The 19,059-nt window shown below is 34.7% G+C and overlaps 2 protein-coding genes across 2 annotated transcripts; one reads left to right on the plus strand and one right to left on the minus strand.

The window, feature by feature from the left end:
* The first annotated feature begins 13,507 nt into the window (after positions 1-13,507).
* On the plus strand, positions 13,508-13,942 carry LOC143565120 (uncharacterized). The gene has a single exon (XM_077052193.1). It carries the CDS (start codon positions 13,508-13,510, stop codon positions 13,940-13,942), a length of 435 nt encoding a protein of 144 aa, XP_076908308.1.
* Positions 13,943-15,722: 1,780 nt separating this feature from the next.
* On the minus strand, positions 15,723-18,665 carry LOC143565102 (putative inactive receptor kinase At2g26730). Its single transcript, XM_077052180.1, has 2 exons — positions 17,379-18,665; positions 15,723-16,309 (listed from the first exon to the last, which is right to left on the minus strand). The coding sequence occupies exons 1-2, from the start codon at positions 18,655-18,657 to the stop codon at positions 15,792-15,794; spliced, it is 1,797 nt and encodes a 598-aa protein (XP_076908295.1). The 5' UTR covers positions 18,658-18,665; the 3' UTR covers positions 15,723-15,791.
* Positions 18,666-19,059: the final 394 nt, after the last annotated feature.

Genomic DNA, 19,059 nt, shown 5'->3' on the forward strand with positions numbered 1-19,059 from the left:
AAGACCCGTTTATTTTTTTTACTATAAAATTGGTTTTTTAATTATAAATAATATATATCTTTTTTTAAATAAATCATATATTAATTTTTAGTATATCCCTATTTTATAGGATTTTTATATCAAACATTTGGTTAGATTAGTTTTAATTTATTGAGATGTTATAACCGTTTTAAAAATATATGGATTTGATAAAACTCATACCCATGAATTCGGGTCAAATGCATGGGAAACCTTTATTTAAAAATCAAGCAAATCTGGTGACTCCAAAAAAAGGGGGAGCGACCACATCACGACACATAAGATTTTTATGTTTTCATTCATATATATTATAGATATTATAGATAGATAGCTTAAAACATATATAATATTTTATAACTGTTGAGGTTGTACATTGAATAAAGAAGTTGTATAGCTCACATCTTCTAGTTGTACAACACACATCTTCTATATAGATAAGATCTATATAGATGAGATCGGCGGAAAAAAAAAATCACCCGTGGAGTCGAGGTCACCCTTCCCCAAGCCAAATGCCTGGAGTGGTGTTTGCTAGTCACCCTTACCGAATCTCGATCCCACGACCGTACTCCACCGTCACGTAGGTTCTTATATCATACTTTTTAAAATTATTTTTATAATTGATGACTTATTTATTTTTGTTTATTAATTTTTTTAAGAGAAAACGTTGACAAAATAAGTAATTATTGTTTTACACAAATTTCCCAAGGTAAAAGCGGATTTGGATGTTTCGCACACTTGTATTATAATAATTTAATATAGGTAAAGAGTCAACAATAATATAAAATTTTGTTGAATTTTCATTTTTATGTATACAACCACTAATTTACCGCGCTTTGCGCGGCTTCCGGGTGTTGAGGCGTTAACTCGACATGAACTCGGTTATTTTTTGTTACATTCATTACACTACCAGAACATAAACAAAAAAAAAAAAGTTAAAATCAGAGAGGACTAATGGGGTGATGTCGGTCGGTAAAACTCGGGCGTTGGTAAACCCATGCGGTGTCGGTCTCATGCGTTGAGGCGGTAAGTCTGTGCAAATTTGATGTGTTTCCGACGTGTTCGTTACGCTTTTGGTTATATTTGTTTCGGTGACGGAACAAAAACAAACACAAACAGTATAAATATTGATGCGGGTCAATAAGGTGGCGGCAGTTGGTAAGAACATTTTGTTCGTAAAACCCGAGCAACGTCGATCTCGGAAGTTGATGCGGGTGAGTCTACGTGAAGATTTCGATTTCCATGATCTTCGTAACGGTAGCGTAACTAAAACAAAAAAATTCGTTCGGTTACGCTGATTACGGTACCAGAAGTAAAACAAAAAATATATATAAATTGAGGTTGGCCAATGGGGCGACGTTGGTCAAACTCAAGCGTTGTGACGGTTAGTCTACGCAAATTCGGTCGGTTCCATCACATTCATTACGGTACCAAAACTAAAACAAAAGAGTTCGGTCGTTTAGCGTTACGTTTTGGTTGATTCCGTCACATTCATTATGTTACTGAACCTAAAACTAAAGAGTTCCATCGATTAGCGTTATCTTTTTTGTTGTGATACCAAAACTAAAAAAAAAGAAAAACAAAACAAAATAGCATGTGCAAAAAAAGAAAAACAAAACAAAATGACCGGTGAAAAAAAAGAAAAAATAAAAAATAAGAAAAAGAAAACAAAATGGCCAGTGGGCGCTAGCCATCATGTTTACTTCTATTAGATAAGACCGTGGGGTGTGGGGCTTCAACGGGGGCGCTAAAGCCCCTCCGCTCGCGCCCCCAGGCGCTAACACCACACCACCAGGGTGCTAGCGGGGGCGCTAACGGGGCGTTAGCGGGAAAAACAAGGCAGGCATGAGCCGGTTAGCGGGAGAAGAGAGAGCTGCACATCTTTTTATGTTTTTTGGACCGTTGTGGAGCCAAACAAACCAAAAAAAAAATATTTTTCCTATATAATTATACTCCATTTCACCCATTTTTATACCAAAACTTCAAACCTTCACCCAAAATCAATTCATCTTCTCAACTTTTTTTAAAAAAAATGGCTGGAAATTGGTTCCCAAACCTTGATTCAGATTATCTTGACGACGATTTATGGTCGTCACCGCACCAACCGATGTTTTATTCGGAGCCGCAAGAATCATCCGGCTTTCAACCATCCAACACACAACCGTCTCCTAACTTTGTTGTTTCGGAGACACAAGAATCACACAGTGAAGCTACGGGACCAAAAAGACGCGTCCACCGGAAAAAACCAGTTGCAACGGACGGGTCGGGACCGGCTTTGACTCCGAGGACGAAACGGAAAGCCACTCTGTGGTCATCGGATGAGAAGGAAGCCTTGTGTCGGGCTTTGATAGTCATTTATGAGGATCGGCGTTGCGGTAATTGTTTTAACGTTTTTAAAAAAGATTTTTAATAAAAAAGTTAAATGGAAATCTAATTTATTTATTCATTTTGCAGCCGACTACCAACAGAGAAAGATATTTTGGACAAAGGTTAGGGAGACGTTCTACATGCTCGTTGGGAGTACAGAGCGGAACCCCGATATGATTTCGGGTCGGTGGTCCGAAATCAGAAAATTTGTCGGCTTGTTTACTAATCTTTTCAACAGGAACAGCGGTCGTATGAGACCAAGTGGCAGTGATGATTTGGCGATTTACAATTTCACGGTCGAAGAGTGGAAGCAGGAGTGTTTGCGGAAGTATGGGATGGTGAAGACGTGGGACGATTTAAAGTTGTGGGACAGGTTGAAAATGTGTTCCAAGTGGGTTGAGCTGGTGGCGCCGGACTTTGATGCGGAAGTAGGGCCGAAACGGACTAAAACTAGTTCGTCTGGAGCGTATAGCACTTCAACCGGGTCGGATTGCCGCGTTAGATTCGACCTAAACATTGCGGAGGAGGAAATGTCTTCACCACCGAGGAGGCGGCCATTGGGAAGGGACGCCAAGGGGAAAAAACCGGCTGAGGGGGAAGCCGTAAACATCACCAATCTTGTTGAATCCCTCAATAAATTCAACAGAACCATGGAGGTGGTCTCTTATGACAAAAAGGAAAAAAGTCGAATGAGAGATTTGGACTTTCTTACTAGAGACTTCAGTAACCTAAATCCGGTCGATCAAATGCTAATGGAAAAGCAAAAGGAACGTATCCGAAAGAGGTTGATCGAAGAAGACCAAGACGAAGAATAAGAAGAATGTTTCTTTTTAGTACTTTAATTTTTATTTTATTTTTTAGATATTAATGTGTTTTTTTAATAATTTATGAGTTTTTTTATTAATACGTTGTTTGAATATATTTATAAAAAAATAGAAAAAAAATTTCGCTGGAGCCCCTGCTGGAGCCCCTCCACACCAGGGGCCAGGGGCTCCAACACCCCCCTTATCCAGTTTCTCTCTTTGCCACACGTCATAATATTATTGGTTCTTGGCTCTTAAAGCCCCCACTAGAGCCCCCCACACCCCTTAGTCTAATAGATAATTGTCTTCTTGAAACAATAAATTTCATTAAAACACTGTCGTACTAGCGAGGAGACAAGGAAAAGTACATAGGATACAAATTTAAAAGAAAATCTTATATATCCTTAAAATTAAATGTTTTAAACTTATACCTTTTTTATTCAAAAGAAAGTCCAATAAATTTAGGGGGTGTTCGGCCTAGCTTTTTAACTTTTTTGCTTATGCTTATATTTTGCTTATGCTTATAGCTTATCTTCTGTTATTTGATAAGCTATTTTTAAGTGTTTAAATTAACTTATATTCTACAAGTTAATTGTGTGTCTTAATAAGTTGTTAAATCCTCAATCTTTAATCTGTTAGAGTAACAAGTTGCTTCAATAATTACTAATTGATGTGCGAAAAAATATATATATAAATAAAACACGAATCGCAACTAGCTTTAAAAAATCAAACAACCTATCCTAGTAGTTCACACAAACGGCAAGTGTACCGATCGCGTATAACAAAGAAAAGAAAAGTCTGGATATCGCATTGAAGACACGTGAGAACGACTCAGATTATAAACTCTAATCCAAGTCCTACCCTGAAAGATTTCTGATTGATTTTATTATTTTTATTTTATTTTAATTAATTAAACTAACTTAACTTAACGAAACTAACTGGAACACTTAACGGCACTAACGGGGCTCTTAACGAATATGGAGAAATGACTACCTAGACAAGAATCCTACTGACAGTTTAAAGGCTAACGGAATTAACTAATCACAAGACACCGGGATCTTAAAACAGTCAACTAAGGCACATTAAAGTTCGTTAGATCACCTCTCGGTCTCACCAACTAACCCTCACAAATCTAAGAAGATTGAATAAATGCATCGGGATAAAGATTACTAAGGTACCCTGATGACGCATCTCCTCTCGGACTCAACGACACAAAACTCGCTAAAAATTGGTACTAACAATTATAGGGATAAAGGGGTAACAATATCTAACCCGATCTAAGACACATATTTGCACGCAAAACTAAATCAGACAAGACCAAAACTCGCCCTCGCGCAATTCTAACCTAACCAAATAAAGATACGAGACAAACCGACTCCCTGTTACCTTTCGGTCGCAAGGAAAGTGAATCTATAGAATTTTAATAATTAATCGCACTCAAGATTCCTATGGTAGTACTAATAATGACAAGATCAAAAACATCAAGTCTAAGACCTAAACGTAGAACCCTAACCGAACGACACACAATCAATCAATCAAAGTCATACGCGGAATCACAAGCAATAATTATATAAAAACAATTTTTTAACACATCAAAGATTGAATTATATAAAGCCGTTTCAATAGTAATACGTCGTGTAATTAATTAAAACCAAATAAACCTTCAAGCAAAATCAACATTCATCTCAACCTAAATACTGCAATAAATTTTAGCAACTCATAATATTGATAAACAAAACAAAACTACTTGAGTTCATGATATATATTAAAAGAACAATAGCTAAAAGATTCAAACCAAAAGGCTCTCTTCTCCTTTTAACAGATGTCGAACTTCACCCCAACTTGTTGTCTTCAAAAAAAACCTTATTATGCTTCCTTGTCTTTTTTCCAAAAGCGGCTCCCGTGGTGTCTCCAAACCCCCACCCCCCTATGTAGGGTTTTTTTTCTTTTATAATTATGTTCTTTACAGTTTTTTTCCACCGACACAAGCCTTTCTTTTCTTTGACCAAAAATCACATATCATATGATGAGCCCAAATTGATGCCTCAAAATTTTATTAGTGGACCACCAACTCAATTACTTCATGAAACATAAAACAATATATTGTGGTTATTATTCATTACTTAAAAATTAATTTGATATATTAACATACCTCGTTTTATTAAATCATATTGAATAATAATAAGAATGAGCCCCAACGAGAACTTGTGTAACATATAAATAAAACTAAAGTTTTACTCATCGATCTTATGTTTATTTAAAAAGAACTTTAGTTAGCTCGTTGACACTCGAAACATTTAAAATCTAAATATGAGCCAAATAAAAGTATTATTCAATAAAAAAACCTAGCTCAAAGTGTTTAAAAGTGTAGGAATTATTTATATAATAATATGTATATTTTAGAGCACATCACTAATACACAACCATTTGAGAACAGATGAGTAACTTACACCCTTACACAAATAAACTTTTTCGAATAAGCTAAAAAATCATCTTCAAATTAGCTTATATAAGCTAATAAGAATAAGCTTTAAAAGCTAAACCAAACACCAAATTAAGCTTATTTTGTAAAAAAAAAAGCTAAAAAAGATATAAGCTTTGTTAAAAAAAGCTAGGCCAAACACCCCATTAGACCTATTTTTATCTCCTTGCTAGCCGGGATTTCTAAGTTGGAGAAGACCACTTCATTCCCTACTTTTCAAATGCGCCAACATGCCGTCAAGATGATACAACATTTCCGTTTTTATTGCATAGCGGGGTTGTTTTGTATAGAGTGAGAGTATCTTGTACAAAGAATGCCGTGAGCAGTGTTCTGTGTTTAATGAGCTATCCCCACAAGTCCCACAAGTCCTGACATCGATTTGAACGTCGCGTTAAAAAATGTGATACTAAGCATAACGTGGATATTGAGATATAGTTTAGATCAAAAGGTAACATCTAGAAGACTATTTTTTAAGGGAAATTCTTAAAATAAGCGTTTATGAAAATGGTTTTCAGGTTTTACGTGTCATTTGCAAGAAATTCCCAATATATGTATTATAAACTAGTCGTGACGAGTAGTTTATGATTACACACGAGTAGTTTATAGAACCAGTTAAAATTTGCCACGTGCCCTTAAACTAACTGTAACGAGCAGGTTCACTAATCATTTACTCATCACGACTAAATAAGTTCCATGTCTCGTAATCAACTTCCACAAGTAATTCATAAGTTCTTTAGTCGCGGCGACTAGTTTACCTGGTTTACATTCCCTACACGAGTAGTTTATTAGTAACTAACCCGTCACGACTAGTTTAATCTTACAATCTACTCATCATGACTAAAGAACTTATGAATTACTCGTGAGCGTTGATTACGATGCATAAAACGTATTTAGTCGTGATGAGCAAATGATTAGTAAATCTGCTTGTTATGGTTAGTTTAAAGACACGTATCAAAATTTAATTGGTTATACAAACTACTCGTCACGACTATATTATAATACATATTTTTAGAATTTCTTGCAAATGACACTTAAAACCTGAAAAACGTTTTCATAAACGCTTATTTTGGGAATTTTCCCTTTTTTTAATTAAAAAATTAAAAACAACACTTTCTTACTCTTTTGTTTTCTTACCTTAAAACACATGTTTCTAGAACTTCATTAATGAAGATACATTGTAACATTCTCTAGAATGAAACTTCATATCACGTAACATTTAAGTTCGTATTCAAAACCATGGAGTTTTTATTTTAATTTTAATTTTATTTATTTATTTATTTACAAATTGGTTCACATTTTAGTTTTTGACTTAGTTGTGTAACCGAGGTGATAGATTCGAGAAATTTTCAAACCATAGAGAAAAAACTTTGTTTTTTAATTTATAAGTTGTTATTACTCTGTCTAAAATAATAAGTATATTATATTTGGTATGCGGATACCGAATTCAAGCATAATCATATGCGTCATATCATATGACACATATCAGGGCTACCCAATAAGCAGGGACACGAAGATATGAATTCTTTGAACCATGTGGGGCCATCTAGAAAAAGCAAGATAAATTCGGACCAAAAAATTTCCGAACCGATCCCAAAACTTGGGGTTAGGTTTCGGTTTCAAACGGGTTTCTGTTATCGAGTTGGATTTCAATTTTCAGACCGGGTTTGTTCACCTCAACATAATTCTTTTTAGTACATGTCAGAGTGGGCCAAGCTTTTGAGCCCACAGCCTCTGTGCCACTCAATCATAGTCCACAAAGGTGTTGAGCCTACCGTAGCCCAGTTTTTTATTGTGTCGACAGACTCTGATCCATTAACTTTAAGGTAGACCCCGATGGGCCGATCCATTAAATTCAAGGTTTTACCCATGGCCCACTATTCAAATTTCTGATAGATATACATGTAAACAAAGTACAAACCACACAACTAAATGAGATTTATATACCAACTTAATATTGATATCTTATAAAATACAGTAGCCATATTTTGATTTATCTTTTGTTTGTTTTAGTTGTAATATTTATTTAGGTTAGATTTCAAATGATTCAACAATTCGTTTCGTTTTATATATCGTTGCGTTACGATACAATAATTTAATTTTATTCACCCATGCTTAATGCTTGATAAAATGACTTTTAAAAGTGTTTACATATGGACTAATGTTCATTGAGTACATAATTCATATATGAACCAATATTGATTAAAATGATGATAAAATATTAGTCAACATGTTCACTGAGTACGAGCAAATAATAAAAATACAAAAACGCTAGCTAAATTCACATTGTTGGTGACTACAAACCTGATTGTTGAATTTAGCAATAAAAGTAGCTTAAATGCGAACAGACATTAGTTCACATGTGAAGTAATGCTTTCAACATATAAATTTATATGTGAATCAACACTGAATAAATGAGAAGCAAATAGTAAAGGCTAAAGATGATAAAGACCCCTAAAACTCAAGGCTCTTAAAGCTCGAGCCCATAATGGTCGTTAAGACAAGTTCCCAGTTTGTAAACCCGAGACCCATAAAGCCAAATCATTGTAAAGTCTAAGGCGCGTAAATTCATGTAAATGTTGAGGCCGGAAAGGTCAAGACTTGTATAGTTTGATCCCCCTAAAGCCTCGTAAAGAGGTTTGTAAACGCTCGTAAAGCCCAAGACTGGAAAGTCCACAAATGCTTAGACCCATAGAACATATGGGCAATAAATCCTTGTAAAGCCTAGGTTCATATGACTTGCAAAGCTTGAGGCCGTAAACCATTGTAAAGTTATATGCTTGCAAATCCTTGTAAAACCCGAGATTGGTATAGGCCAGAACTCGTAAAGCTCGAGACTGGTAAAGTTCGTATAGCCTTGGTTACTCGATATATTTTAGGTTGCTCATGATAAATATAATACATCCGGCCACTTTTAAAGTTATGTAACTTATGAATTTATATAACATTGTTGGTTAGAATAGCTTTTGATAGTAAATATCCCATTTTGAAATAATGTTACAAGATCTTTTTTAGGTGCAACCCTTTTGAACACCACAAACACGCTATCTTTACTTGTAGACTATTAGTCGTTGATAATGACAAGCTAAGTTGGACTCACTTCATCAATTGACAACGAAAGTTTACACGTGTTCTAATTCATCAGTCTTAACACAAATGCTTACAAAAGCATCAAAATTATTTGTCAAATGAGCCTAGATCTTGAAAAGTCTCTGGAACACTAAGATGTTTCTCATATATTCATATCATTGTGACATTACATGAAATGTTACAAATATAAATTAGAATAATAAGAATTTGTTAAAGATATAATTGATGACATTATCGCTGGCAAAGGTTGTGTAGGACCAGAAGTTGAAACAACCGTTAAAAGCCACCCAATCATTTTGTTGTTAGGTCCAGTGGACCAAGTCAATGAAGATTCTTAGCTGTATTATATTTTTTATATAAGCTTTATGCCTTTATATATGAAACAAATACATTTTAAATGTTTAGTAACGTAAACTTTGACTCATTATGTGGGTGTTACTTTTAAACGTTTTAGCTTGATTTTTATGGATTAATAACTCAACTTTAAAGTTTTTAACGTATAGGCTAAAAGAATTTGCTTGAGAAACGTAATACCAAAGGACCTTTGACTTAATAGAACCAAGATATTTGATAGAGGTGTTCTATTACATATGATAAGGCTTAAGCTTCGTGGTCGACATAAAGGTGTATATTTAAGAGTATAGTATTAAAAAGTGTGAGTTTACCATTCTGAAAAAAGTTAGAGAATTATAATACATATTGTTTGAATACTAATAGATAAGATACTGTTATGCAATTGTCCGTTTAACCGCATCTCGAACTATTTGCCACAACCTTACTATATCTAGCATGAAATAGTTACAATCATACTATATCTAGCATGCTTTATACGTTTGTAAATCTTCTTTAATTAGAATCCATTATGTATTAAATTGACTTTTAGACACCTAACTGTCTTAAAAATAAAAATAAAAATAAAATTATTATATTTATTTTAAAAAATATATATTCAAAAATTTTTATGAGATTTTTCAATCATAGCATTGACTAACAAATCATTTATGTTTTACTCTAGTCAAGCTATGTATTATTTTACCAAACCATTTCAATAATATATACTTCCGTAATGTTTATATAAAATAACAAGAAAAATACGTGTAAATAACTATTAACTTTTATCATTAAGAAACATAATACGTAAACAACTAATAACTTTTATTATTAAGGTCCTTAATGGGTATAATGTAATGGTAAGACGTCTCTCCTCCATTTTAGAGATGGAGAATTGAAAACATGCACGATACATATAAATATATATATATATATATAGATGTGGGAGGGTTATACTAAAAAAAAGTAGTTTCCTAGAAAGACTAAGAATAAATCATAGCCATTGGATCATATTAATCAATGGTTGAGATTTAAAATTACCAAAAACCGTCATAGTTTCCTAGAATTATTCTTTTACCACTATAACCGACATGGTTTCCTAGAATTATTCTTTTACCATAGGTTTTAATGCCAAATGTCAAAATTCTATTGGTTCTTACCATTCCTAAGAAACAACTTCTTTTTATTTAAACTCTTTTCTATATATATATATATGATTTAAGAGAGTATTTATATTTATAAGTACGTTGGTTTACCATTAAAAAAATCTTTTATTATTAAAAGGCTTTATTAGCTGTTAGCGTCTCAAAACAAGGAAACGTAGTTGTTGCAAAATACAAATTGCAATTGCAAACTTGCAATCTCGACATTCGACAAAACTATTCCAAAACTCAGGAACATTGACTTTTCAAAAATAATAATATCTTAACCCTCCATTAAAATAAAATAAAATTAATAATAAATCTTAACAATTAAAAGATTAACACCAACAACCCTTTTCGCTGTAGCAGTTGTCTTATTATGATAACAACATATACCTTTAATTCCACTAAATTCATTTCCTTGTTTTCTTCCTCAATAACTAACCACTTTAACATAAAATAGACAACTTTATTCTCAAAATAAATAGAAACTAGTATTTATACCCGCCGCAACAAATAGAAACCAGTATTTATACCCGCCACGGTTGCGACGGGTGTCATAAATTTGAAAAATAGGTTTTATGTTACAAAAACATAGAGTGAAATTTCTGGTTTTCAAATAATGCTCCCAATAATTTCACTACAAAGCTTCGAAAACATTTAAATAGTAATGTGACCGTGCTTGTTCTTTGACCGCTCCCTTTTATACAAACTTCTACGCATTTCAGCATATGTTCTCATAAGATGGTAATTTAAAAACATCTATCTATTACTTTCAGTTTGTCCTCACTTGAATATAATTACATTATACAAAAACATACAAAACCATACATCTGTAAAAGGAAATGAGGGTTAGATCTTGCAGTAGCAACTGTGGGGTCACCGACAATCGCATAGTGCCGGGTTAGTGCAGTAGATAAAGCAGGTTTTTTCTAACTTGAATTCCCATACCCTAAACAAATGTAAATATTTCCAATGTTAACAATAGCACAATATCAAAACATGTGATAATATATAATCATTAAATTAACTTGTTTTACCTTACACCCAAGATCTCCATAAACGCAAGAAAGACGTACTCCAAAACCAACGATCTGCAAAACTCAATTTCTCCCCACACTGTACACAACTATATCATATGGTGTGGTTAGTTTGGACCAAAATTCACAATATTAGCAGAACCATAGAAGTTAAAATCGATTGTCGAGACCCTGAAAGACATGTCCTAGAAGCTGTCAAAAGGAATTAATTAATAAGAGGTAATCAAAAAAAAAAAAAAAGCTAACTGGTCACAGATTAAAAAGTTTTTACTTTGTCCATACGACCACTGTTAGAACATGCTGTTTAACCCTGATAAGGAAGGCACTAATCGAAGCGACGAAACCAGCCATAAACATATGCAATAAAGCAAACGTAATCCGCTACCATAGGTGTCGCTGCGGGGTCAGCATGGCATTTTGCCCCTGTTTCTAAAAAAACAAAGGTTAAAAAAATCTCATGTGTCAAACTATCATAGTTTGAAAACGATAGTAAACATATTAACTCAAAATTAAAGCTTCAGGCAATGACAAACTTGATAAACTTGCGAGACTATCGGAAGGCGAGACATGTCCTCACATATACACATGCATAACTATGTAATACAAAGGGCAGTTTCAGTACCACATTGTGAACCAATACATTAAACCTGATTGTTTTAAACGATAAAACGGAACCAGCTCATATTTTTTTATTTGGATGGTTCCTACTGGTCAGATGGGGTATGTTAGACTATGGTTTGATGCTTGAATAACATCATAACATGGTATTAAAGGTATGCCATATACAACTAAAAACAGATAGAACCAAAGCACCACCCAACGTCAGGGATAATTTGGGGTTTTACGTCATAAAGCATAACTACCGAACCACTCTTATAACCTCTGTCGCCACCGCCGCCGCCTAGGGTTCCAGAAAGGAAACCCGGCAACAGCAGAGAAAACCACGAACGACGACACTACCGCCACCTAGGGTTTCGAAATGAAACCCGGCAACAGTAGGCGGGGTTAAAGACGGTGGTACCGGAGCTCCAAGACCACCTGAAGATGGTATCGTATCGTAACGGACGAAATCGGAGGCATACCGATTTAAGACGATGCCGGCGATGGATTGTAGTTGTGGGCGATGGTGACGATGCGTTGCTCGGTGAGGGAATTGTTAATGCAGAGATAATAAATTATTATCAGCATAATGTTGCAGAGATAGACAGATGTAAAGGTTGATTACACGTGGAGGATTCTAAAATGAACGCTAAATATACAACATCAAAAGCCAAACGTACATAAGCTTTAAGCATTATTGTAAATAAGTACAAAAGATAATGCTTTAAATACAACTATTATAGCCAAACTCACAATCTATAAAGCACAATGTACAACTTTGTTTGTTAAGAAAGTTGTAATTAAAAATATCCAAAAACATTTTTTTTTAAGTTGGTTTGTTTTCTCGATGTCTAGATTCTTCCCACGGACACTATATGTTGCATTATCCAGGGTAACTAACGGACATGGTTTAAAATTGTTAATATCGTATGACAATAGGAATACCTGTGATAAAAAATCATAAAACAACTAATCCGTATATCTCAAATTTATAAATAAGAGATTCTAAGATTTTTTTATTATTGTTTATTTTGTATATTTTATGGGGAAGTTTTATTACATTTTAATATTAACATGAGAACGTATGAACCAATACCAATTTAAAAAAAAATGATAACGTAAGAAACAATACCAACTACAATAGCAGTCTACATAAACAATTATTTATAATAACAAAATGAAAAAAACCTAAAAATTACAACAAAAGAATCGAAATTAAGAACAAAATAATAGCAACAATTACTTAAAACAGCAAAAAAAAAAAAATCTAATGATGACAACAAAATATAAATCAACAATTTTTTTAACGTCTCATAATCGAAAATTAGCAAACACTAACAAAAAATAACATCAAACACCTATAAAAATAAACCTAATAATAACAGCAAATTGGTTCTTATTGTTTTCATATTAATAATAAAATGCATTTGATCTTGTTTTCATATTTCATTTCCTTTTATCTTCGGTTTTATTAATTTCTTTTAAATAACAGACGTTATTTATCTTTATCATTTAACATTTAACAAATCCACTGTCAACCACTGTTACTATATAAACATAATAATCCCGATTACTAATATCATTATTATTCATTCATCCACTTCCATTTCCCAAAACCCCTAATCACATTCCAACGGAAACATGACGTCACCATCGGAAACCCACTACCCCAACAACCGGAACTGTTGTTTCTGCATCCCACACCGGTGGCGTAAAGTCCCCACATCAGAATCCGACGAAGACCCACCAACCAGAGGCCTATGGACACGTGGAATCACCGTCTTGAAGAAGATTCGAGAGTGGTCGGAGATCGTCGCCGGTCCACGGTGGAAAACATTCATCCGCCGGTTCAATAGAAACAAAACCTCCAAGTTTCAGTATGACCCGATTAGTTATGCGCTTAATTTCGATATGGGTCCGTTGGAAAATGGAGATCCGGAATCGGAGAATGAATATATGGTTCGGAATTTTTCTTCTCGGTATGTTTTGCCGCCAGCGGCGGTGGTCCAGGGTAGTGGTAGTGGTAATGGTAAACCGGATGGGTGTAGAAATGATATTGGACCGGGTTTTGTTTGATCTTTGGTTATATGTTTTGTTTTGTTTTGTTTTGTTTGGTTATATTGGAGTTTAAAGTCTAGAAATGTAACTAAATTCTTATTAATTTGTTGAATACATATTATTTTACATATATTGAAAATCTTTGTGATGATGAGATGTATGAAATCGTGTTCTTGGGGGTATGATTGTGTTTATTTGAATTGGATTCGAAGATGTATGAAATCGTTCTTTGGCGTACGATTGTGTTTATTCGAATTAGACTCGAAGATGTATGAACTCGTTCTTTGGGGTATGGTTGTGTTTATTCGAGTTCAAATCGGACTCGAAGAAGTATGAAGTCGTTCTTTGGGGTACAATTATGTTTATTCGAATTGGACTCAAAGGTGTATGAAATCGTTCTTTGGGGTACAATTCTGTTTCTTCGAATTGGACTCGAAGATGTATGAACTCGTTCTTTGGGGTACTATTATGTTTAATTGAATTGGACTTGAAAATGTTAACCCGAATAACCCGATTTGAATGACCTAAAACCCGATTCGATGAACACCCATGGTAGTCATGAGTCAAAGAAACGGTATGAAGTTAGTTGCAACATCTAAATCCGGGTGAGGATTATTGATGGGGTTAGACTTGACTATCATGTTAGTGATTTATATCGGATAATTATAAACGGTATGAAGTTAGTTGCAACATCTAAATCCGGGTGAGGATTATTGATGGGGTTAGACTTGACTATCATGTTAGTGATTTATATCGGATAATTATGTGATCAGTATAGTTCAGTATGCAAGTGATTATTATTAAATATATAAGATAAAAGTTCTCTTGATCAAGTAATACTAGTATGGAAAGATTGGTATAAGTTTAGTTTGTAATTTCTTTGGTATCTTGTTTTGGTATTGTTTTCTTTAGTGTCTTGTAATTTTTGGTGTTACCGGTTTCTAGGGCCTTATTAGGCTCGTGTTGGTGAAAGTTGTTCAAAAAAGAGTATATGAGTTTGGAAAGGAGGTTGTTGAAAGAATATGGTTTATTCTCAATTCTCAAAAGAGATTAGATGTACAAACTAGAGGTGGGCATAAAACCCGGTTTCAACTTAACCCGGGTGTACCTGACTTGGAACCGGACCGTAAGGGCGGTTTTTTTTTCTAAAAGTCTAAAACCCTAATGGGCTTATTTGATATGTGGTGGAGTCCAATGGGCTTGTTTGAGAGTTACGGGCTGGTCCAGGCACGCTGTGATATCACTTTGCTTAGATATTAAACAAACCCACTATGTTTATTTTCAGTAATTCTAGAATCTAGATGAAGATCTATTTCCATAATAAAATATATTGTTTACGTCAAGATAGAAGACAAACGGGCAACAAGTTGCGCCGTAAGCCCTTTTTCTAAATTTATTTTATAGTTAATATTTCCGTTTCATAAAATTTCAACGAACAAAACACCCATTACAGAATGTTTTAGGGAATTCAGTTGCGCATCGAAACAATTACTTTGATGCACAATAAGAGGGGATGCACTAACAAATGTTTGAAACAAGTGCTAGTTGACATAAAAAAGTCATTTTACACTTGTGTTAACCAACCTTTATGTTACTTACTTTAAACTTTAAACAAGCCATGTATCCCTACTATAACTGTTGGCCTTTGCAAGTAAATTGCATAAAATAACCAAGAAGAATAACCAAAAATTAATTATGTCAATATTCAAAATACTAATGAGCACCATGCATGCCCTTATTCTCCAATACAAATAATTAAAAAATCCAATGCACATTGTTACATATTATGTCTATAAGTGTATTACACCATGTAAATTAACATCTTATATCTCAATATTCTTGCAACTCCACCTTTTAAAACTAAAAATCATGGATCAGAAGAAGCCATTGATCTTTCCTCTTCTTCCTTCAAACTAACCACCATTGTAACCACTTGATCCATACTAGGCACATCATTAATACACTTCAAAGCTATTTGCAACAAGCGCACCATTCGTTCTTCACTCGCACCTTCAACCACCAACACCTTATCAAACACTTCACCCGTCCACTCTTCCTTAACAACCGAGTTAACCCACTTAGTCAAATCATACCCGTTGCTCTGAACCGCCTTCCCAGTCACCAACTCAAGTAGAACCACACCAAATCCATACACGTCAACATTAAAGGCGTTACTATTCTTTGAACCATTGTCTACCACCATTAAACCGTATTCACTCACGCAAGAGTCCATGTCTTTTGTTAACAAGATGTTTGATGATATTAAGTTTCCGTGAGCGATTCCATCTTCTTTGAGCTCTTTGTGCATGAACGCGAGTGCTTCGGCTGTGTTACATGCTATGGTTAGTCTGCTGCCCCAATCGAAAATTTGTCCATTTTGTGATTCTGTAAATTAACAAAAGATTAGTAACTAACTTATGATATTATAAGTATTTGTGTCAAATGGACAGTGTCGGGTAACCGGTTGAAATGGGCTGTTTTGAAAAAAAAAACAAAATATGTCAATCGGGCCGGGTCAAGTCAAGTTGACCTACTAATTTTAATCTTTTATGTATCATAATAACCAGCATAGTAAATAAAAGTTATACTTCATACACAAAAACAACAACAAAAATAAAATAAACGAAAATACTACGTACCTAGTAAAATCTTACTTATAGCAATACTTCATATACATGAAATAGTCAAATAACAAAATGTAGCATCATAATTCATAAGTATTAAACATGTTACTAGTGACTTTATGTCTATATGGGTCAAGACTGTCAATTGTATGCAGCCATCCAAAATAGTTTTTATGCCAATAAGATTAATTATTATCATAACATAGTTTTGCAATCATATATTTAAATCTAATTATTTATGAAATAAAAAAAAGATGTTCATGGGCCAACACAACACAACTTTACCCGTTTGACCCGCAAATAGAGGTGTACAAAACCGATTTTAAACCCAAACCGAACCTGTTTGGTCAACGACTGGTCAAAACCGGTTTGACTCAAACAGGCTCGGTTTATAAACCGGTTTAGAAGCACGATAGGCCGACCTGGTCACATCGGTTCGGTTCGTTTTATAAACCGGTTTAACCAGTTCTAAACCGGTTTTAACTGGTTTTCCTCAAACCGATTCGGTTTTAAAACCGGTTTGGTATATCTTAAGAGGAACCGGTCCTGAAACTGGCAGTTTGGGTGAAACTGGTTTTAAACCCAAACGGGTTCAGTTAGGTTCGGTTTTCCTAAAACCGGTCCCAAACCGGTTTTTTTAACACCTCTACCCGCAAATTTCGTAAGCTCTTTTTAGTTTGAGCCCATTTAGACATGTTTAGGCCCATTATTGGCCCAAACAAGCCCAAAAGATTAGCAAAAATTGTCCCATTGGGCCAAAACTGTCTCCTAATAATAACCATGCTATTCTCAAAATCATTGTAAAATAATTAAATGAATAAAAAGTTTACCATGAAGAAGCTTAGAAAGACTGCCATTCTGTTGGAACTCATAAACCAAAAGCTTTTCTTGCTTAGAACAATAATAAGCAACAACCGGCAACACTTTAGGGTGTTTCACTTCATCAACTCTTTGCATTCTTTTCTTAAACTCAACCCGCGAAATCTCCCAATCTTTAATCCTTTTAACGACGAGTGGAATCCCGCCATCTGGAAGCACTTTATAAATACTTCCATGTTTCCCCCGGCCAATCAACTCAGCCGGGGCTCTAAGCAAGTCCTCAAATCTCAACCCGTTAACCGCCTCCACGGGGCTCGAAAGAACCACAAGCGACGCCGACACCCCACCGTTCTCAGCTGAAGTTATCGAGAATTCTGACCTCGTTTGACCACCCTTTGACTCACTTGAAACACCACTGTCTTTTCCACTTTCAACTCTTCTTTTACCAATATTGGTATCTTCAAGATTCCCTTTTTTCTTGAGAATCAAAAGACCAACCAAAACAAAAACTATCAACCCGAGAACCGAAAAACCCGAAATAATAATATAATCATGCAATTTATTTTTCTTTTTCTTTTCCAACGGACACGCGTTTGGTAACACCTTCCCACATAAACGAGGGTTACCCGCAAAGCTTCTAGCGCCAAAACGACCCGTGTCGTCAGGGATTTGACCGGTCAAATCATTATTCGACACGTCAAAGTCTTCAAGTAACCCATAGTTAAACTTAGGTAACTCCCCAGCGAAATTATTATTTTGTGCCAAAAAACTTAACAAGCCCGTGTTTCTTGACATATCCAACAAGCTACCATTAAGCTCGTTGTTGGATACATCGATTCTCACCAAACTCGTCAACTGGCTAAACGAATCAGGTAAATTACCTGAAAACCGATTCCCATTTAGATACAAAAGCCTAATGCCTTTACAATTTGATACTTCTTGTGGTAAGCTTCCTGAAAGGTTATTATTTTTCAAGCTTAATAAAAGAAGAGATGTTTCTTCACAAACCGATTCGAAATCAACGGTTCCTGATAGATTTAGTTGCTCGAGGGCGATGTTTTTAACGGTCGTGTTACTTGTGTCACAAGTAACTCCATACCAGCTATTCTTGCAAGGGTCAGATGAAATGTTCCAACCCCAGTTTGGTTTTTGCATGGTTCCTGGGACAAGTTTGTCCATGAAATCGACTAACGCTTCGATCACATCTTCGGATTCCGTTTTTCCTAAGGAAAAAAGAGAAACAAAAACACAAGAAATTATAATAACATGTTGCATTTGAATCCAACCCATTATTATTATTATTAGTTGAGTACAATGTGAGTAGTATAGGACTATAGGTTATGTAATATGTTGGTTTGGTTGAGTTGATGAAGTTATATTAATAATATTATGCAAATCAAAGGTGGCTGAATTTACAATGTGATGAGATGTTGTTAACAACTAAAAGCTGTGAATGATGCCTAATGGCTGGAGGTTAAGACTTGTTTGAATAAAAGTCTTAACAGAAAATACAAAATATATATATGTTGGGCCGGCTGAAAATGGTCAGTACTAATAATATTATTGTTGCCGGCTTTTAAGTTTTAACAGAATAACAGATGCTGTTTAATCTGGTTGTACATATTTGTAATTGTAATTGCCGTCTGGTTTTTGGGTTTGGGCTTTGGACAGGTGGAACTTTTGGGCTTATGG

This window comes from Bidens hawaiensis, unplaced genomic scaffold (genome assembly GCF_021521415.1).
Source record: "Bidens hawaiensis isolate Kalapana, Puna unplaced genomic scaffold, B.hawaiensis_p1.1 tig00022287_1, whole genome shotgun sequence".
NCBI lineage: Eukaryota > Viridiplantae > Streptophyta > Magnoliopsida > Asterales > Asteraceae > Bidens > Bidens hawaiensis.

What these genes read in the sequence shown, in the direction of transcription:
- LOC143565120 (XM_077052193.1), top strand. Translation starts at nt 13,508, where the DNA reads ATGACGTCACCATCGGAAACCCACTACCCCAACAACCGGAACTGTTGT.
- LOC143565102 (XM_077052180.1), bottom strand. Translation starts at nt 18,657, where the DNA reads ATGGGTTGGATTCAAATGCAACATGTTATTATAATTTCTTGTGTTTTT. An exon ending in TCTTTCTAAGCTTCTTCATG is followed by an intron (nt 16,310 to 17,378) that starts GTAAACTTTTTA and finishes GTTAATTTACAG; the next exon opens with AATCACAAAATGGACAAATT.